General features: G+C 31.8%; 1 protein-coding gene across 1 annotated transcript in view; it reads right to left on the reverse strand.

Annotated features, from left to right (window-relative positions):
* The window catches only part of LOC139521033 (putative inhibitor of apoptosis), a 125,664-nt gene extending 106,107 nt beyond the window's left edge, over window positions 1–19,557 (reverse strand). Inside the window, exons 1-2 of the mRNA XM_071314252.1 lie at window positions 19,176–19,557; window positions 18,362–18,528 (exon numbers count right to left, since the gene is read on the reverse strand). Of these exons, the coding sequence (XP_071170353.1) occupies window positions 18,362–18,528; window positions 19,176–19,557 (549 nt within the window). The remainder of the gene's footprint in view (window positions 1–18,361; window positions 18,529–19,175) is intronic.
* Window positions 19,558–23,345: the final 3,788 nt, after the last annotated feature.

The following is a 23,345-nucleotide window of genomic DNA, read 5'->3' on the forward strand; positions in this document are numbered from 1 at the left end:
ATAAAACAGAAGGAATATGGTTAGGGAGATTAAAAAGTAGTAAAGATAAATATGAAAATATAAACTGGACAAATAAACCAGTCAAAAGTCTAGGTATTTATTTTGGATATGATATTAAATAAGGAATGTCAAACATTGAACATAGAAAAAATCTTGGATAAAATTACAAAACTTGTAGACAGATGGTCAAAAAGAAATTTAACATTGCTTTGAAAAATTTTAATTGTAAAAGCTCTTCTGCTACCAAATTTAACTTATTTTGCAACTAATGGTATTATTACTAAAGATAAGTTGCAAATCATCAACAATATAATTTATAGGTTTGTTTGGAATGGCAGAAAAGATCAAATAAAGAGGTCAATATTAACAAAAAATTATGCTGAAGGGGGCTTAAAAATGATTGATCTGGAGTCTTATATAATGTCAATACATATAAAATGATTAAAAAAATAATACAATCAGAAAATGCTAACTGGTCAGTGTTGCCTAAACTATACCTGAATAAGTTTGGCAAAAATTTGCTAATTTTCAAGATAAATATAAGAAATATAAAATTAATTGATAAAAAAATATGGAACAATACACCATTATTCTATCAAGAACTGATAAAATCATGGATTCATGTAAATCTGAATGAAGCTAAAAATAATAAAATATGGAACTTTTTAGAGATCAAAAAGCAAATAATATGGGGCAATAACTTGATAAAATTTAAAGGACAATGTCTGTTTTTTGATAAATGGATTGAAAGTGATATTCTATTTATAAATGACATAATTGACAATAGAGGACAAATATCAGAAAAAGTAATCAATTTAAAACTAAACCAGATGCTCTGCAAGGCGCAGCTTTATACGACCGCATAGGTTGAACCCTGAACGGTTGGGGCAAGTATGGACACAACATTCAAGCTGGATTCAGCTCTAAATTTGGATTGTGATTAAAAAGTTGACACAGCATAGGTTTTGGACACAGAATGAATGTGGTCTAATGAACTTAAAATAATTTGTTTGTCTTTGAGCAATCACTATGCTGTTGAATATTAATCCTCTCAAAAAAATGTTTGAAGAAATTTTCTTTTTATTTATGAAATCTGAAATGAGAAAAATTAAACCCCCCCCCCCCCCACCATTTTTTTCACATCCCCCTTTCCCTTTTTTCAAAACTGATCTCAATTCAAATTTCTAATGGAGTTTGCAACAATAACTACTCATTTAAATACATCATAAAATATTAAAATGTAACAAAAAGTGCTTGTTATCACTGAATGGTAAAGAGTGTTTTAATTTATCAGTTGGAAGTAAAAGTGAATATACATTGTGCATTGTATAAAACAATGATTTAAGTTGATTCAACTACTATTCTGGACAAAGAAAGATAACTCCAATCAATTGAAAATTTCTTGCTATTGCACAATATTGTGCAATTAGATATTTCTTGCTATTGCGCAATACTGTGCAATTGAAAATATTTGCTATTGCACAATACTGTGCAATTGAAGATTTCTTGCTATTGCACAATACTGTGCAATTGAACATTTTTTGCTATTGCACAATACTGTGCAATTGAAGATTTCTTGCTATTGCTGAATACTGTGCAATTGAAAATTTCTTGCTATTGCACAATACTTAATATAATAATTTTGGATCCTGATTTGAACCAACTTGAAAACTGGGCTCATAATCAAAAATCTAAGTACATGATTAAATTCAGCATATCAAAAAAGCCAAAGAATTCAATTTTTATTAAAATCAAACTTAGTTTAATTTTGGACCCTTTGGTATTTTATGTAGACCAATTTGAAAACGGGACTAAAAATTAAGAATCTACATACACAGTTAGATTTGGCATATCAAAGAACCCCAATTATTCAATTTTTGATGAAATCAAACAAAGTTTAATTTTGGACCCCGATTTGGACCAACTTGAAAACTGGGCCAATAATCAAAAATCTAAGTACATTTTTAGATTCAGCTTATCAAAGAGCCCCAAGGATTCCATTTTTGTTAAAATCAAACTTAGTTTAATTTTGGACCCTTTGGACCTTAATGTAGACCAATTGGAAAACGGGACCAAAAATTAAGAATCTACATACACAGTTAGATCCGGCATATCAAAGAACCCCAATTATTCAATTTTTGATGAAATCAAACAAAGTTCAATTTTAAACCCCTTTGGGCCCCTTATTCCTAAAAACCTGTTGGGACCAAAACTCCCAAAATCAAACCCAACCTCCCTTTTATGGTCATAAACCTTGTGTTTAAATTTCAAAGATTTCTATTTACTTATACTAAAGTTATGGTGCCAAAACCAAGAATAATGCTTACTTGGGCCCCTTTTTGGCCCCTAATTCCTAAACTGTTCAGACCTCAACTCCCAAAATCAATCCCAACCTTCCTTTTGTGGTCATAAACCTTGTGTTTAAATTTCATTGATTTCTATTTACTTATACTAAAGTTATTGTACGAAAACCAAGAATAATGCTTATTTGGGCCCTTTTTTGGCCCCTAATTTCTAAACTGTTTGAACTAAAACTCCCAAAATCAATCCAAACCTTCCTTTTGTGGTCATAAACCTTGTGTCAAAATTTCATAGATTTCTATTCACTTAAACTAAAGTTATAGTGCGAAAACCAAGAAAATGCTTATTTGGGCCCTTTTTGGCCCCTAATTCCTAAAATTTTGGGACCAAAACTCCCAAAATCAATCCAAACCTCCTTTTTGTGGTTATAAACCTTGTGTTAAAATTTCATAGATTTTTATTTTCTTTTACTAAAGTTAGAGTGCGAAAACTAAAAGTATTCGGACGACGACGACGACGACAACGTGATAGCAATATACGACGAAAAATTAAAATTTTTGCGGTCGTATAAAAACAAAAGTAATTGGATTGCTGAATTTTCAAAACTTAAAAAAGCCATACCAAATCACTGGGAGCTAGGAGAAGCTTAAAACTGAGAGATCATTCAAAACTAAAGTAAATATTAACAGAAAAAAAATTAGATTAAGAGACCATGAGGATATACTGGGCATTAATAATAAAGATATTTATAAGATAGTGCAAAGTAGAATAAAAACAGAAACACCCATTGGTTTTTTGAAATGGGAAAAGATATTACATACAGGAAATATAAATAGTACGTGAACTCAAAGACACGATAAAATTCACTTTTGAATACTTAAAAGATAATAAAATTAAGATGTTCAGGTGGAAATTAATGCACTTCATCTTGGCAAATAAAGAGCTATTATTTCAATGGAAAATTTCTGAAAACAGTCTTGTTCATATTGTAATGAACAAGACAACTACAAACATTTTTTTATCACATGCGCATATAACACAAACTTCTGGAGATCAATGAGAGATATATTTAACAAACTAGGTATTGACAAACGTCATGTTATAAGCCTACACTCTCTAGTAATAGGATACAAGATTCATGATGATGCTTATTTTGGACTCAATCACTTGCTGAGCTTAATGTTTTTTTCAGTCTATAAATCAAATTATAAATCCAATAATTAAGGCAAAAAAAATAGACATAGTGAAAATTTTTAAATATGAAATCTCGAGTACAGTTGATTTGTATTATACGGCCAATATGGAAATAAACAAAATGTTAAAAAAAGTGTTGCAGATCTTGAAATAAACAAAATTAACTTTTGGAAAAAAACAGAGTGTATGTTCTAGAATGTTAATATTGTGTACTTGTTTTCAATATTTCACCAGTGGACCAGTAAAAAAATATGCTACTATAATATAAGTATAGGTGTCTATATATATATATATGTACAAAAAATGTATGAAAACACATGAAGATACATGTACAATGTATGTGAATGCATCTTTTTGTAAAGGTCTTTATACATGTTATATGTGTGAACATGTACAAATGATGTATGTATGTAACTAGAGCATATGTGTGAATGAATATATATGTAAGTGTGAATGCATGTATGTAGGTATGTAAGCTAGTATGCATGAAAGTGAAGTATAAAATTAATTTGGAAAGAAAAGGGGGGATAAAGGTAAAAAAAAAAAAAGTTTTTAGACAATATTCATGTATCCTATTATATCTGTACAACAAAGATTAGGTACATTTTCATATGTTTAATGATGTTTTTCTTTTTTTATGTGAAACTATATGAACATATTATATACAAGAATAATAAGGATAATTCTAATGTTTACAATATAAAGGTCACAGACTGTTCACAGGTAATAAAATTTGGGTCAAATTTGTAAAATCAACAAGAGTGCACACCCTGAAATGTCTCGCCTTCTATACTAATCATTGATGTTATGTTGATAGTCCTAAGTATAAAGCTAAGCTTTATTACAACTGTCACATAAACTTAACATTAACCAAGATAACTAAACAAAGACCAATGAACCTTGAAAATGAGGTCAAGGTCAGATGAACCATGCCAGGCAGACAAGTACAGCTAACAATGCTTCTATACAACATATATAGTTGACCCATTACTGATAGTTTAAGAAAAATAGACCAAAACACAAATACTTAACACTGTGCAATGAACCGTGAAAATGAGGTCACGGTCAAATAAAACCTGCGCGACTGACATAAAGATCATAAAATATTTTCATACAACAAATATAGTTGACCTATGGCATATGGTATTAGATAAAAAGACCAAAACTCAAAAACTTAACTTTGACCACTGAACCATGAAAATGAGGTCAAGGTCACATGACATCTGCCCGCTAGACATGTATAGCTTACAATCATTCCATACAACAAATATAGTAGACCTATTGCATATAGTATGAGAAAAACAGACCAAAACACAAAAATTTAACTATATTAAACCACTGAACCATGAAAATGAGGTCAAGGTCAGATGACACCTGCCAGTTGGACATGTACACCTTACAGTCCTTCCATAGACTGAATATGCTAGCCCTATAGCTTATAGTATCTGAGAATTGGACTTGACCACAATAACTTAACCTTGTTCACTGATCCATGAAATGAGGTCGAGGTCAAGTGAAAACTGTCTGACAGACATGAGGACCTTGCAAGGTACGCACATATCAAATATAGTTATCCTATTACTTATAATAAGAGAGAATTCAACATTACAAAAAATTTGAACTTTTTTTTCAAGTAGTCACTGAACCATGAAAATGAGGTCAAGGTTATTGGACATGTGACTGACGGAAACTTTGTAACATGAAGCATCTATATACAAAGTATGAAGCATCCAGGTCTTCCACCTTCTAAAATATAAAGCTTTTAAGAAGTGAGCTAACACCGCCGCCGCCTGATCACTATCCCTATGTCGAGCTTTCTGCAACAAAAGTTGCAGGCTCGACAAAAATCATGACAAAAGCTTATAAGAAACAAACAAAAAGAATACTTTACTTACCATTCTTTAGTATTAACAAACACTTCCAAAGAATTGTATAAATCCAAAGGTACGAATTAACAAAAGTTAACAGAAACAGTGACCACGCTGTATCTCATTCATATTTTCATATGTTTCAAAATTCTATTAAAAGAACCGATAACGGATTTTTCTCCGTAAATTTCACAACACATTGTCTGTAACATCTTTAAGTACTTCGATAAGATTTTATATGATATTATGTTTATTTATAAAGTAATGATAGAAAATAGAAATGCATTAAATGGCTATGTGTAAAATAAGATAAGTTTTACTGTATATTCTCCCTGGATATCAGTTATAATTGTATGAGACAGGGATACTTGATGGAATGCTATACATTAAGTAATTTGTTAAAACAGCAAAGAGTGCAATAAAGAATTTATGAATGTTAAAAAAAAAAAAAAAAAATACTATCTGATGTTTATCTTAAGAAGTCCTATAGGAATTAGTATTAAAAAAATGTAATTCTTGTGTAAAATATGATGTGTACAGAAAAATTGTGAAAATGGAAATAAAAAGCTCGGTTATTCATGGTTAAAACTTTTAACATAGGATCTTTATAGACAGACTTTATTGCAGACTTGGGGTCAATTACATTGGAATGTAATTCATTAAATTACACATTACATTGCAAAAATGGTCAATTACACTAATTACACATTACACAGTTTTTGAAATGTAATTAATTAAATTACAATTACTTTACTAAAGTAATTAATTAAATTACACATTACATTTCATCATGATATTTTTTAACAATAATTTACATGTTTATATAATGCATGTGTAAAATTTTCATGTAAGCAGAGTTTAAGCGTTGCATTTGATAATCATTTAATATAGTTATTTGTTATTTTAATGTTTTGTCAATTATTCTGAATCTCTCATGTCTGAAAACAGCAATTGTAAATAGTCAAGATATAACATTATTTTTGTTAATGTATGCTGATGACATGATTTTGATGTCTGAAACAGTAGAAGGTTTACAGGAAATGTTAAATACTTTGTCAATTTACACAGAAAAATGGGGCTTGTCTGTTAATACAAAAAAACAAAAATTGTTGTTTTCAGGAAGGGTGGAATTGTACGGCCTAATGAGACATGGGTCTATAACGGTCAAACAATGGATATTGTGGAACAATTTTGTTATTTAGGTGTATTAATACCGTATAATTGTAAATTTCTTAAAACACAGAAACATTGTGCAGAACAAGGTAGAAAAGCTATGTTCAGTATGAGAAGAACTACATCATCATTATGTTTAAATGTATTTACAATGCTTAGTCTTTTTGATACTTATGTTAGTAGCATATTAATGTATGGGTGTGAAATATGGGGAGTACACAAATCTCCTATGATAGAAAAGGTCCATTTGGACTACTGCAAAATGTTATTAAGTGTCAAAAGAACGACCCCAAATGTGATGGTCTATTTTGAATTAGGTAGATTTCCACTGCAGTATGAGCGTAATTATAGAATACTTAAATTTTGGTTCAAAATTTTAATTAGTGACAATTGTATATTAAGGTCTTGTTATAAAGAACTTGTGTTAAATTGTTCAAAATGTATGAATTGGGCAACATATGTTAAAAGATTGATATATAGTCTTGGTATGAATAATTTGTGGGATAATCAGTGGTTGTTAAATGTAGACAGCTCATATTTACCTTTGATAAGACAGCGTTTGTTTGATCAAGCTAACCAAGAGTTACAATTTTTATTAGATTCTTCTTCAAAGTGTAGATTATATAAGTATGTTGTAACAAATGTAGTTTTGCAATTTTATTTACAGAAATGCATTCCTGTACTTTTTCGTAAATGTATAACAAGGATTCGTTTGTCTTCACATAACCTTTGTATTGAAACTGGACGTTATGTTGGTACTAATAGAAATGAAAGAAATTGTATTTTTTGTGATTTAGGAGTAATAGAGGATGAATTTCATTTTATCCTTCAATGTAGTAGATATACTGATTTGCGAAAAAAATATATAAAAAAATATTACTGGTCTAGGCCATCAACTTTTAAATTAATAGAATTATTGTCAGGTGAAAACACAAAACAGCTTTGTAACTTGGGAAAGTTTTTACATTTCTCTTTTAAATTAAGAAACAGTTTATTGTAATAAAAGATATTTTGTATTGATGAAACTTCTGACGTCACCTATTGTTTATTATACATATTGTTTATACTGTTTGTAATATGCCATATGTATACACTGTACATGTATATGATTATACTGATGAGCGGTAAGGCTCAAAGTTAATAAAGAATTTGTGAATTTGAATTTATAGTCTTTCGACAGGAGCTAATATGGTACAAGATATTGTTTGATCAGGACATGGAAGTTTTTTTATTAGAAGATCATTATATTGATAGGAGAGGGAATTTGTTCCTTTTAACTTGCCAATACATCAAGGGGTATTTTGACATCTCAGAAATGAACTCGTTTGAATTAAACATAATATGAATAAGGAAATTATAAATGAATTTAAAATATTTTTTTTTATTTTACTTTAAAAATATAAAAAAAGTGCTTGTCACAATATTGAAATAATTTTTAGTACAAACAATGTATATAATGTCTCAATATTAGCAATATTTTGCTAATTAGATAAAATATCTGTAATAGTGGCATTGCCCCTGGACATTTTAATCTGATTAATTGCTGTTTGTTTTTATAGCTGTTAATTTTTATTTCTATAATCCTTTTGTGTATACTAATTTGACAAAATGATTGTATGCAGTGATTTTAAATTCTAAATGAACTGTCTCAGAAAGATGTTTCACAGGGACACATTTTATTGTTTTTGTTTAACAAGGTGTTTATTACTTATCAATCTATTTAGTTAAAGATCTGTAGGTCAAATAAAATATATAAAAACTTAAGAAAAAATTACAGACTTCATTATTAAAAAAGCATTGATATTTATATTTGAAAAATATATATAATTTTACAATTTATATTATAAAACACAAATCCTAAACTGTAACACCATAGAAGTACATGTAATTGAAATGTAATTCAAAAGTAATTGAGCATTACATGCTTTTTTCAATGTAATTAATTAAATTACCATTACATGTAATTAAAAAAATGCTCAATTACACATTACATTCAATTACATGGAAAATTGTAATGCATTACACTTAATTACCATTACATTTTTAACAAGAAGTAATTGTAACAGGATGCTGTTACGAAGTCTCCCAAACAAAGCTCCCATAACTCGCCATTCATATGGTCCCATGTTCATTTGATTTGAGTTTTTGTCCCATACAAGAATATATATGGTTTAGGGGTGGGGACATTGATCGTTTACAAGTTTTCAAACAAGAGGGGGTGGGGTGACCCCCTCGGGACTTCCCTTCTATATCATTTCATTTGTTTTATTGTCCCCTACAAGAATATATATGGTTTAGGGGTGGGGATCTGGACCGTTTACAAGATAATAGCACATTCTCAAATTGAACAGGGTGGGGGCGATCCCCAGGAACTTCCCTTTAATTTCATTTGATTAGCCTTATTGTCCCATACAAGAATATATATGGTTTAGGGGTGGGGATGTTGACCCTTTACAAATTTTCAAACAAGAGGGGGTGGGGTAACCCCCTACGGACTTCCCTTTTATTTCATTTTATTTGTTTTATTGTCCCTTACAAGAATATATATGGTTTAGTGGTGGGGATGTTGACCGTTTACAAGTTTACAAACAAGACAGGGTGGGGTGACCACCTCGGGACTTTTCTTTTATTTCATTTCATTTGTTTTATTGTCCCCTACAAGAATATATATGGTTTAGGGGTGGGGATCTGGACCGTTTACAAGCTAATAGTACATTCTCAAATTGAACGGGGTGGGGGTGACCCCCAGGAACTTCCATTTAATTTCATTTGATTAGTTTTATTGTCCCATACAAGAATAGATATGGTTTAGGGGTGGGGATGTTGACCGTTTACAAGTTTTCACCTACAAGAATATATATGGTTTAGGGGTGGGGATCTGGACCGTTTACAAGATAATAGTACATTCTCAAATTGAACGGGGTGGGGGTGACCCCCAGGAACTTCCATTTAATTTCATTTGATTAGTTTTATTGTCCCATACAAGAATAGATATGGTTTAGGGGTGGGGATGTTGACCGTTTACAAGTTTTCAAACAAGAGGGGGTGGGGTGAGCCCCTAGGGACATCACTTTTATTTCATTTCATTTGTTTTATTGTCCCCTACAAGAATATATATGGTTTAGGGGTTGGGATCTGGACTGTTTACAAGATAATAGCACATTCTCAAATTGAACGGGGTGGGGATGACCCCCGGGGACTTCCTTTTAATTTCATTTGATTTTTTTATCGTCCCATTCAAGAATATATATGGTTTAGGGGTGGGGATCTGGACCGTTTACAAGATAAAAGCATATTCTCAAATTGAAGGGGGTGGGGATGACCCCCCAGGGACTCCCCCTATATTTCATGTGATTTGTTTTATTGTCCTATAATCATTTCTGAAGACTGCATGTATCTATCACTTACAGTTTTCAAGTTATATTCATTTGAAAATTTTAAAAAATAAAATCCCATAGGGTTCTATAGTAAACCCCTCCCTCCTTTCTACCCCCCAAAATACCCCTTAATAGACCCCAATGCACAAACGAAACATTGATGGCTCACCTAGACATGTTAGTCTAACATATTGTAAAATCCTAAGTAAATCTGACAAGCCGTTTAGGAGAACCGCTGCGGACAAGTTCATTTTTAAAGTGGCGGAAGAAGAGGAAGAAGCGGAAGAATAATCAAAATAATAAGAACTGACCAAAAACAATAAGTCTCCAAACTTTGTTTGGGAGACTTAATTACCCCATCCCTGCTTTATTGTATTATGTTTATATGCATATGTAATCCTCTTGTTATTTATATCAATAATAACCAATTTGTTGAGTGAAATATTTTGTTTTACGAACTAATTACAAAATAAGAATGTGTCCCCAGTACATGGATGCCCCACCGACCATTAAATTGAGGTCATAGCTGTAATTTGGCATTAAAATTAAAAATATCATATCACAGGGAGCATGTGCACCTGTAAGTTTCATATTAATTGGACTTCAACTTCATCAAACACTACAATGACCAAAATCTTTAATAGAAGCAGGACCGACGGACGAACAAATGAAGGGACCCACAGACAGAAAAACACAATACCCTAAAGTAAGGGGCATAACAAATGAAAATTTCAAAAGCTTGGTTACTTCCAGCTTGATTATTTAAAAACGTAAAATTGAGAATTGAAACAGGAAATGTGTCAAAAAGAAAACAAGGCCCCTATAATCGGTCTTCAAAAGAGGGACGAAAGATACCAAAGGGACAGTCAAACTCATAAATCGAAAATAAACTGACAACGCCATGGCTAAAAATGAAAAAGACAAACAGACAAACAATAGTACACATGACACAACATAGAAAACTAAAGAACACATGACACAACATAGAAAACTAAAGAATAAACAACAAAACTCCATCAAAAACTAGGGGTGATCTCAGGTGCTCCGGAAGGGTAAACAGATCTTGCTCCACATGTGGCACCCATCGTGTTGCTTATGTGATAACAAATCCGGTAAATAGTCTAATTCGGTAGGTCACATTCATGAAATGGAAGGGGATGTAGAAACGACTTAAGGAACATATCCGATATCATTTGTGAAACGGTTATTCCAGAACGGTCAACCAACTCGTGATGGCGTCCGTAAAATTTACGAAGGGATGATTTCAACTTCACCATTTGGAACTCTTGGTTTAATAGCTTCCTTGTGAGCAACAACCCTCTATCAAGAAAATCATGATAGGAAATGCAAGCACGGGAATATCGTATCAATTGGGAGACATGTATCCTGTATGCAGGTGCTGCTGAAATGTTGCTACTTAGAAATGGAATGTTCACAATTGGAAAGCTGAAATCATCTCTTTTGTCGTAAAGTTTTGTATACAACCGACCCTCATTGTCAATTTCTAGATGCAAATCAAGATATGAGGCCCCTATAATCGGTCTTCAACATAGCAAGGCCCCTATAATCGGTCTTCAACATAACAAGTAAATCAAGCACACGAAGATGGGCTTCAGCTGACCCCCTTAATTATTGTGTACACTAATTCAGCAATATGGAAACCACCCTTGAAACTCCAATATATACACATGAACCAAAATTATCAACAACAAAAACCATAAACGCAAGACAAACTAAGGCTAGAGGTTCCTGACTTAGGATAAGTGCAATAATGTGGCTAGGAGAAAAAAAACATGTAGTGTGAGAACTCAACCCTCCAATAGTTTCTCTAGACAATGTATAATAAATAAACACACAATAAAACTCAGTTTTTAAGAAGTGCATTTTGTGGAAGTTTGAAATTGTTTTCTTAAGTAACTGTTATGTATTTATTTATAGTAGTTAAATATGTAGGTATAATAAACAAACTACCTTTGATTTTGTCATGTTAATTGCTGGAAGAGTTATTTTTTTCTAGTGTCATTGCATCGTCATTGATTGTAGTCCTTTTTTTGTGAATTTTTTCATTAGCTACTTTTTCAACATTTGAATTGCATAAAGTCACAGTTAAACACAGACCAATATTACTTAGCAAGCTCTATCAATATCCAGGTTTAATTTCAGATATGTCAGCTTTTTATTATTTTGGAACATGCACTAGTGCAATGAATTAGCATGAAATGTAGATATTGTTTAAGGCAATTTCAAGGAAAGCTTTGTCAGTATGATTACAATTTTTACTCAAGAGCTTGAATTTAAATAGTAAATGTACAAAAGTTGTCCAATTTTGGATGATGAAAATGAGATAAGCCCGCTGTTGAATGAATTGATGGGATCACTTTCTGGAGGAAGGGTTAATAGTAACAGCACCTTTTGTGTGTACCCTGTAAACCTTTATGTGGTGGTCTGAAACATTAATCAAAGGATAATGACAGAGAACAAACTTTGGTTGTCTGCTGTATGAAATATTATGGTCAAAGATATATTTGTATATAAAGAAAAGCATTACCAAGTTCCTTCTTTAAGAAATCTCATTGAATTAATTTAATAAAAGGAAATCAGCTTTAGCTTAACAACTGTAAAAAAGTGGGCGACTTATGGCCAAAGTAGTCCTGTCTAATCTGATTTTTTTGTTAGTTGTTTAGGTTGCTTTCTAATTGACTTTAAAAACCTCAAATCTCTCATTATTCATAATTATACTACATAATTACTCATAAGAACGAAACTAAACAAATATTTAAATAAAATACACCTTATGCCTAAAGAATATAAACTAGAGGCTCTAAAGAGCCTGTGTCGCTCACCTTGGTCTATGTGCATATTAAACAAAGGACACAAATGGATTCATGACAAAATTGTATTTTGGTGATGGTGATGTGTTTGAAGTTCTTACTTTACTGAACATTCTTGCTTCTTACAATTATATCTATAATGAACTTTGCCCATTAGTAACAGAGAAAAATATTTGGTAAAAATTTACATAAATTTACCAAATTAATGAAAATTGTTAAAAATTGACTATAAAGGGCAATAACTCCTTAAGGGGTCAATTGACCATTAAGGTCATGTGGACTTATTTGTAGATCTTACTCTGATGAACATTATCGCTGTTTACAGTTTATTGCTATCTATAATAGTATTCAAGATAATAACCAAAAACAGCAAAATTTCTTTAAAAATTACCAATTGGAGGGCAGCAACCCAACAACCGGATGTCCAATTCATTTGAATATTTCAGGGCAGATATATATTGACTTGATTAACAATTTAACTCCTTGTCAGATTTCCTCTAAATGATTTGGGTTTCAGAGTTATAAGCAAAAAACTAAATTTTACCCCTGTTCTATTTTTAGCCGTGGTGGCCATCTTGGTTGGATGGCCAGGTCATCGGACACATTTTTCAAACAAGGTACCTCAAAGATGATTGTGGCCAAGTTTGAATTAATTTGGCCCAGTAGTTTCAGAGGAGAAGATTTTTGTAAAAGATAACTAAGATTTACGAAAAATGGTTAAAAATTGACTATAAAGGGCAATAACTCCTAAAGGGGTCAACTGACCATTTCGGTCATGTTGACTTATTTGTAAATCTTACTTTGATGAACATTATTGCTGTTTACAGTTTATCTCTATCTATAATAATATTCAAGATAATAACCAAAAACAGCAAAATTTCCTCAAAATTACCAATTCAGGGGCAGCAACCCAACAACAGGTTGACCGATTCATCTGAAAATTTCAGGGCAGATAGATCTTGACCTGATAAACATTTTTACTTCATGTCAGATTTCCTCTAAATGTTTTGGTTTTTGAGTTATCAGCCAAAAACTGCATTTTACCCCTATGTTCTATTTTTAGCCGTGGCGGCCATCTTGGTTGGTTGACCGGGTCACGCCACACATTTTTTAAACTAGATACCCCAAAGATGATTGTGGCCAACTTTGGATTAATTTGGCCCATTAGTTTCAGAGGAGAAGATTTTTGTAAAAGATTACTTAGATTTACGAAAAATGGTTAAAAATTGACTATAAAGGGCAATAACTCCTTAAGGGGGTCAACTGACCATTTCGGTCATGTTGACTTATTTGTAAATCTATCTTTGCTGAACATTATTCCTGTCTACAGTTTATCTCTATCTATAATAATATTCAAGATAATAACCAAAAACGGCAAAAATTTCCTCAAAATTACCAATTCAGGGGCAGCAACCCAACAACAGGTTGACCGATTCATCTGAAAATTCCAGGGCAGATAGATCTTGACCTGATAAACATTTTTACCTCCATCAGATTTCCTCTAAATGCTTTGGTTTTTGAGTTATAAGCCAAAAACTGCATTTTACCCCTATGTTCTATTTTTAGCCGTGGCAGCCATCTTGGTTGGTTGACTGGGTCACGCCACACATTTTTTAAACTAGATACCCCAAAGATGATTGTGGCCAAGTTTGAATTAATTTGGCCCATTGGTTTCAGAGGAGAAGATTTTTGTAAAAGATTACTTATATTTATGAAAAATGGTTAAAAATTGACTATAAAGGGCAATAACTCCTAAAGGGGTCAACTGACCATTTCGGTCATGTTGACTTATTTGTAAATCTAACTTTGCCGAACATTATTGCTGTCTACAGTTTATCTCTATCTATAATAATATTCAAGATAATAACCAAAAACAGCAAAATTTCCTCAAAATGACCAATTCAGGGGCAGCAACCCAACAACGGGTTGACCGATTCATCTGAAAATTTCAGGGCAGATAGATCTTGACCTGATAAACATATTTAGTCCATGTCAGATTTCCTCTAAATGCTTTGGTTTTTGAGTTATAAGCCAAAAACTGCATTTTACCCCTATGTTCTATTTTTAGCCGTGGCGGCCATCTTGGTTGGTTGACCGGGTCACGCCACACATTTTTTAAACTAGATACCCCAATGATGATTGTGGCCAAGTTTGGTTCAATTTGGCCCAGTAGTTTCAGAGGAGAAGATTTTTGTAAAAGTTAACGACGACGGACGACGACGGACGACGACGACGACGGACGCCGGACGCAAAGTGATGGGAAAAGCTCACTTGGCCCTTTGGGCCAGGTGAGCTAAAAAGGGACGAATGATATTAGAGGGACAGTCAAACTCATAAATCAAAAACAAACTGACAACGCCTGGCTAAAAATGAAAGAAGACAAACAGACAAACAATAGAACACATGACACAATATAGAAAACTAAAGAATAAGCAAACTATAAATGTTTAGCTTTTAAGGTCCACTAAACCTTATCAGAGATCTCTTGGTAGTATGTTTGAAACCATGATTTATTGTAAAATCTCCCCACTCTAAAAACATAAGAAGATGTTGTATGATTGACAATGGCAAAAATGTCCACAAGAGATAACAATGATGAGGGTGTGGATGTTAACAACTATCGTTAAAATATAAAACTGTCAAGACAATGAATGGAAAAATAAATATGACAGACAGCAAACAATAACCATCATGTATTAAAGGGCCACTTACTTTTGATAATCATAATCATAGTGTGAAAGGTTAACAATGTTTGCATGCACTTAGCCCTCCCATAAAGAGGAACAGTTTTGAAATAGCAAACAACGTAAGTGCAAATTGTAAAACTCAGTTGGAAAGGGTTCAACTCAAAAAGGCCAGCACAGAGTATATACTAAACCAAAATGACACTGAGTTCTAATAGCTAGTTTCAAGCTAATTACAGTTGATGAATAAATACTCTTGGCACCGACTAAAATATAAGTCAGTACACATTCGATTAGAAACCAGCGAAAAGTTGGTTCAGTGTTATTACTATATATTATCATGATTATATTGATGTTTTGGGAGGCGACTTTCCTGGTATGGAACTTGCGCCCTTGTGGGTTTAGTGGTACAGCCAAAGCTTTATTTATATGGTGTTTAAGTACTTAGATCATCGCTATTTACAGGAGTAGTAATTTGCTTCAGGAGCCTAGAATTTTTGTTTGTGAACAAATATTTAACATACAATCATTTTACACTCATCATTCTTTTTTTTCTGAAAAACATTGTTCGATTTTATATCTTATTATGTTTGTTCAAGAAGAAAATGGAAAAAAAAAAAAAAAAAAAGACTTTAAATTTCAAAAATTAAGTCTTGCAAATTTTTTTTAATTTTTAATGGCCATACACATGTGTTTCGAGAACACCTCCCCCAACTATAATTAATTTTAACACAGGGGAAGATTTCTTTCTTGAACCTAGTAAGATTGTGAGTATGTTGGTTAATCAAATTCAGAATAGTCTTCTGTTATAGGTTACATATAACTATTATGGAGAATTAGATCTTTGAATTTTAAAATATCAGAACACAATCTCGGTCTATATCTTTATTTAAATATACAAATTTTAGGACAGGAAAGTGAAGCATTTGTAAAATTATTCTTTTGAATTGAGATAAGTATGCATTGTATTGTATTACTAGAACTTGTTTAAAAAATACAGAACATTTTTTTTTTATAATTTATGTTTTTTCAACTTTGGTAAATAAGGGAAAGCAACTCATATTACCTTCCTTTTACCACAAAATATTTTCGTGAATTAAATATGTCAATTTCCAAATGCAACACAATACAGTCTAATAAATGAATTAGTAACTACATGTGCATTATTTTAGAGTTTGGAAATGTTTTAAGTTTATGAATATATATAATGCTTGCCAATTTTATAAAATTCATTATTCTGCAAGTATATTATCAATGTTATCAAATTATTGCAGGATTAGGCTTTGTTGATAAGTCTATTTTTCCTAAAAAGAGTATTATTGACATGTCGAGACAGCGTTGTGAAATTTTGGAATAGCAGTCAGTGTTTCTGAAGTGTAACCTCTTTCTACTCATGACATTATACTGAACCTATGACCTATGAGATGCAATTTATCTCTGACTCATATTTAACATTTGAAAATACTTTTGAGAATCTTTTATTGAGGGACTTTACATTTAGATTTTGAAATTAAGTTCATTTTAAGAATAAGTAGTTTTGGCATATATTTTATATTTTACATTGTAAAGAGGAATAGTTTTACTTTGGTTTTGATATTCAGATTTGATTCTTTGTACTTTAATTCGATTATTATTATTTGGCATTATTTACTGACTACTTGTTATCATCATTCATCTAAATTGATATTGTTGATTAAATTATGAAAACTTTCCTTGCTTTTTAGCTATGCCTATCAGAACATTAAGTCTAGCAAAAGACTGACCCAATTTGGTTTAATATACCATGGCAAAGTAAATATTTTCAAAATATCTTTTCTAGAAAGTTAAATACATATAAACTACTATTGGAGTATGTAAAGGCGGTAGTTGCTTGCACATGGTTTCATTATAGATAAGCCCCTGCTTGTTCTATAACGTGTCATGGTATAAACAAAAAGACTAGAGGCTCTTAAAAGCCTGTGTCGCTCACCTTGGTATATGTGCATATTAAACAAAGGACACATATGGATTCATGACAAAATTGTGTTTTGGTGATGGTGATGTGTTTGTAGATCTTACTTTACTGAACATTCCTGCTACTTACAATTTTCTCTATCTATAATAAACTTGGCCCTTTATTTACAGAGGAAAATATTTTTTTAATTATCAAAGTAATGAAAATTTTAACCAGGTGCTCTGCAGGGTGCAGCTTTATACGACCGTAGAGGTCGAACCCTGATTTGAATATGTTCATCATGAGTCATAAACAAATTTTGCGGTTGTATAAAAAGAGTGGTCCATGACTCTTTTTCAAGTGAAATCAGTTTGAATGATAAAAATCAGCAGAAAACTGCATCTTCTCTTGATAAGTCACTGTTTGACGTCGCGAAAATAACACATGGCGTTGCTAATGAAATTGACAGGAAATTGACAACGTCGTCATAAATAAAATACCGATAAATATTATCATTGTCCCATCGTTGAGATGATCAACGATAATCTATAAATATTATATGATTGATATAAAGATGATAGAAAAGATAGATTGATTACACACATCTTTATTAGCACACATTGCAACCATAAGAGGGTCAAAGGCAATTAAAGTTACATGTAATAACATCAATTTAATTATGACTGTTTAAGAGCCTTAAGTTATTGTCCGGAAACCAAATGTGTCTTCGGAGGACGATGCAGGCGATGACATCATACCATTATACGATCCCAAAATATTTTTTGCAGACATAAAAATTGAATCCTTATTCTTGTTGAGATGCACATCTACATCTACAGAAGTGCAATCATAAGAACAGGACTGACGGACAAATGACGAATAGACGAATAAAACACATCACATTACCTGGGATATAAAAATCTTCTAAGTCATATACTTGCAAATACATTTGTACATGTTAAAGTTAGGCAATAGATATCATTGATTGAATCAAAATTACCTTTCTCCATTCCTTCTGAATATCATCAATAAACTGTTGACCTTTGACCCTTTTCAGGTACCAGCAGGCTGGACTATGTCTGGCATGCTCAGTCCAAGGATTATCACATTCATCCCATTCAGACAAACCCAAATTGCAGCAAAAACATCGAACAAGGTCATGATTCACTGAAAAAAATGAAAAGAACAATTATTGCCAGTTATGAGAACTGGTTCATGTAGAAATAGAAAAATAATTTAACACCTTTATTTGTGAGTATTTTGTAAATATTGGTGGTCAATACATGATCTTGCACAGAATAATCAGTTAACCATGAGTGATAATCATTTTAATTTTGCATTTTTCATTTTCTAGAAACAAACTTATATTTTACAAGAACTTTGTTCATACAGTTTTTTCTCTCTCAAGTTTATTTCCTTCTAGAATGTCAAGATAACCATGATATTAACTCTCAGCATCAATTGATTTTTGTGTTCTTTTTTTGTGTTTTTTTCTTTTTTTAGCTTTGTTGATCTAATTATAAAAGATGATCTAGGTAAGACATATGTATGATGATTTATGCTTCTTGCATTGTTATCTGTCTATTGAGACAGTCATGAAAATAAATCACTTTAAATATTAGTTTGATTACAATAACTGTTGAATTACATTAAACATTTTTAAATAGTGCAGCACTGTGCTAAATAAATATGTAAAAATAACCTGCTAATTTCATTGATTTTGTGTAGATTAAGAGATTTTTTTTCTATTAATGAGAACCAAATTTATATTTGTATTTTTCAGCTACTGGTAAAAGTCAGTAAAAGGCACTCACACGTATAATAGAACCCTGCTGTTGCTACATTTGTTGGTTCCTGGATATCTTTGTGTGGCCATGTTACAAATGTGTCTATTCTATCTGTTACTGTTTCCATTTCTGGGTGTTTATAGTTGACATTTTCTGGTCTTGCTATGGCGTTATAACTTGCAAAATATGATTGCATTGAAGCAGGGACAAATGGTGTTCTTCCAATTATCAAAAGGCATTCTGAAGACATAGATCCTGGAGGTCGTGAGTCACTTAATATAGATGACTCTGTTCTGTTTGTTGCAAAACTAATATCCTGACTGGTTTGCGATCCATCTTTAGGTTTGAGTAAAAACTGTGTGAACTGACAGTCTGGACTAAGTTTAAGGTGCATTTGTTGTGGATGCATATTCCTTGTCCAATCTTTTACCGATGTTGTTAACCCACAACAAAAACATGTTACATCAAGATCTTTACCCTGATAATAGAATCCTGCTCGAGACAATAAAATCGGCCAGTCATTTGCAGTTTTCGGCCAATTATGAGTGGAAAAAGATAATTGACGCGACGATTCATTCTCAAAAAGACTATTGCAAAGTTTCAATGTACCTTCAACCATATTCTAAATATATTACAAAAGTATTAATTCAAATATAAGACAAAAGAAGAAGCAATTAGTAAAGTTGCTTAGGAAATATAGTAAGTTATACAAAGGATGATGATATATATTTGTGAAGACGTCTTAATGATCACTTTTCTAAAGTACAATTATGCAATTCATTTAAACGTAATTGCCTTCTCCAAATTTTTTGAATTATGAGCAGTCCAAGTTTTATCACACTCTTTGCTTTGATATCCCTCACAAATTCTTGAATGTTTATTTTCTTGTAACCCCCTTGAATTGATCTGCTCAGATTCAAGATTCTAATTATTATCGTCAGAGCGTCTGAGATACATATATTGGATTATCTGTGTATCCTCACTGCTCAAAGATTTTGAGATCTCTTGAGTTGAATTCTTTAAGTCTGTTATTTCTTCACTATTCAATAACTGATCTGAAATTATAACAAAATCTTAATCTAATTAGTTATCAAAGGTACCAGGATTATAATTTAGTAAGCCAGACGCGCGTTTTGTCTACATAAGACTCATCAGTGACGCTCATGTCAAAATATTTATAAAGCCAAACAAGGACAAAGTTGAAGAGCAATGAGGATCCAAAATTCCAAAAAGTGGTGCCAAATTCGGCTAAGGTAATCTGACCACATTATTGATATTCATGTCAACACCGAAATGTTGACTACTGGGCTGGTGATACCCTCGGGGACGAAACGTCCACCAGCAGTGGCATCGACCCAGTGGTGTAAATAGTTATCAAAATTTCAGAATTATTTTTCTAAATTTGTGCTTTCAAAATTGACTTCTTTTAAAATTATATCTGTTAGGTCCGTTTATATTTGCGTCCATACGTTTTTTCATTTTGAAATATCAAAAACATAAAACAATAAATTGCTTTGTCAAGCACAGCTGGATATGACGGCAGAAGTCCAACACTGAACAGTTAGGGCAAAAATGGACACAATATTCACACTTTATACAGATATAAGAAGACGTGTTATGAGTGCCAATGAGACAACTCTCCATCTAAGTCAAAATTTATTAAAGTAAACCATTATAGGTCTAGATACGGTTTTCAACACAGAGCCTAGGCTCACACCGAGCAGCAAGCTATTAAGGGCCCTAAAGATTACTAGTGTATAACCATTCAAACGGGAAAACCAACGGTATAATCAATATAAAAAATGAGAAACGAGAAACACTTATGAACCGCATAAACAGACGACAACAACTAAACATCATATTCCTGACTTAGGACAGGTGCAAACAATTACAGCAGGATAACACATTTTAATTGTACCAAACCTTGTTTTGTTTTCTGAAACTGTAGTAAAATATCAAAACATAGAAATACACACTATAAAATAGCAATTGAAATGACTTAACTCAAGCAAAACACGAAGTAACACAAATTAATAGACAATGAACGAAGAAATTTTATCTGTGATAGTCATACAATGTAAATACAGAGTTAATAAAAATAAGGGATGAATTTTTAAAGTTCTGAATTTGGATTGTAATTAAACATCTGACAGCAAGCTAGCTATTAAGGGCCCTAAAAATTACTAGTGTAAAACCATTTAAACAGGGAAACCCACGGTATAATCAATATAAAAAACAAGAAACGAGAAACACTTATGAACTGCATAAACAGACGACAACAACTTAACATCCTATTCCTGACTTAGGACAGGTGCAAACAATTACAGCAGGATAACACATTTTAATGGTACCAAACCTTCTTCATTTTCTGAAACTGTAGTAAAATATCAAAACATAGAAATACACACTATAAAATACCAAAATGGCAATCAAAACACGTAGTAACACAAATTAATAGACAATGAACGAAGAAATTTGATCTGTGATACAATGTAAATACAGAGTTAATAAAAATAAGGGATGAATCTTTAAAGTTCTGAATTTAGATTATCATAAGGGAGGTAACTCAAAATGTTGTGTTTGAATTACTTCCCTTAGTTAAACTGCTTTAAAATTATGTTTTGTACTTAAGTAATTGTCCATTATTGACATTTACCAGGAACGATTTCTATTTGAAAAAGAGAAAATCTATTTCATTCTCTTTTTTCCACTTTACTTGAATGAAATGTGTATAGATTTGATACTGGCAAGCTTGTATATTTTGGGGCACAAGCCCCAAATGATAAAATAACATAAACATCCAATGACGAATCAAGCTATCTCCATCATTTTCAGTTTGGGGCACAGTCCCCAAAATGAAATAACAACATATAATTTTGTCGGTATTATATGATTATGTAGCTGATTCAAACGAGATATAGCTTTTTAAGCGTACAATGAAAATCTTGTTGAATTGGGGCACATGCCCTAAAATTTTTTTTTAAAGAAAAGATTAAAGTTTATCATACTTCCGATAAGTGCAAGAACAAAGCAAATATCAGTTTGCTTGAATAACAAGACAAAGGCAACTATCGTTAAATATATGTTTTCTATTGTCTTTAATTAGTTACAACATTCTTCCTTCAGTCACAATGCCGTTTTGTCATACATCAAACAGTGTTTTTTTTTCGATTGTATTGATTCACATTTTTTTTATGTCTTGGCCTTGTAAAGCTGACTATGCAGTATGGATTTTGCTCATTATTGAAGGCTGTACATTTACCTAACGTGTAAATGATTAAATCTGATTCATATGGACTATATGTTAGATACTAGTAGTTGTCTCATTTTCAGGAAAATTGAGCAAAGTATTTTTGAGTATGATTAGTCTGAAAAGTTTATACTACAAAATCCCCTTTTCATTCATCAATAAAATCCGATAACTCGGAAACTTGAAATCTAAAATATATAGCAAATGGTAGGGAGCTTACGTCATTAGATATTTAAAACAGTTCACCAAAGTTTCATGAAAATTGTTAAAAGCATTTCGGATGTGTTCTTGACAGACGGACAGACAAAGATTTACCATAATACATCCGTAAACGGGAGTACAAATGACGAGTTGGAATTAGTTCTTACAGACTTAAGTTCGTTTTTTCTAGTGATTGTTGATTTAATATAACCATATTTTCGAATAATAACAATTGACTCAATACTTTGAAATTCTTTCAAAACTTTGTTTTATAACGAATTTTGAATGAAAGAAATTCTTAATACCGAAATTGAACGTTATAAAAAATTAACTCTGTATCTTGATAGATTCTAATTAAATTTAATTCTGTAATTAACATTTCAACCAGATGCTCAGTAGGGCGCAGTTTATACGACCGCAGAGGTCGAACCCTGAACAGTTGCACAAGTATGGACATACCATTCAAGCTTGATACTGTTACAGCTCTGCATTTGGATTGTGATTAAAAAGTTGACACAACATAGGTTTCTGACACAGAATAAATGTGGTCTGAGAACTTAGACTTAAAAACTCAAAAATTTTATAAATTGGACATTACCTATTATGGTCCAATATCCAAAATCTAAATACATGGTTAGATTCAGCATATCAAAGAACCCGAAGAATTCAATTTATTAATATGATGAAATCAAATAAAGTTTAGATTTGGACCCTTTGGACCTTAATGTAGACCAATTTAAAAACGG

Source organism: Mytilus edulis, chromosome 1 (assembly GCF_963676685.1).
Source record: "Mytilus edulis chromosome 1, xbMytEdul2.2, whole genome shotgun sequence".
NCBI lineage: Eukaryota > Metazoa > Mollusca > Bivalvia > Mytilida > Mytilidae > Mytilus > Mytilus edulis.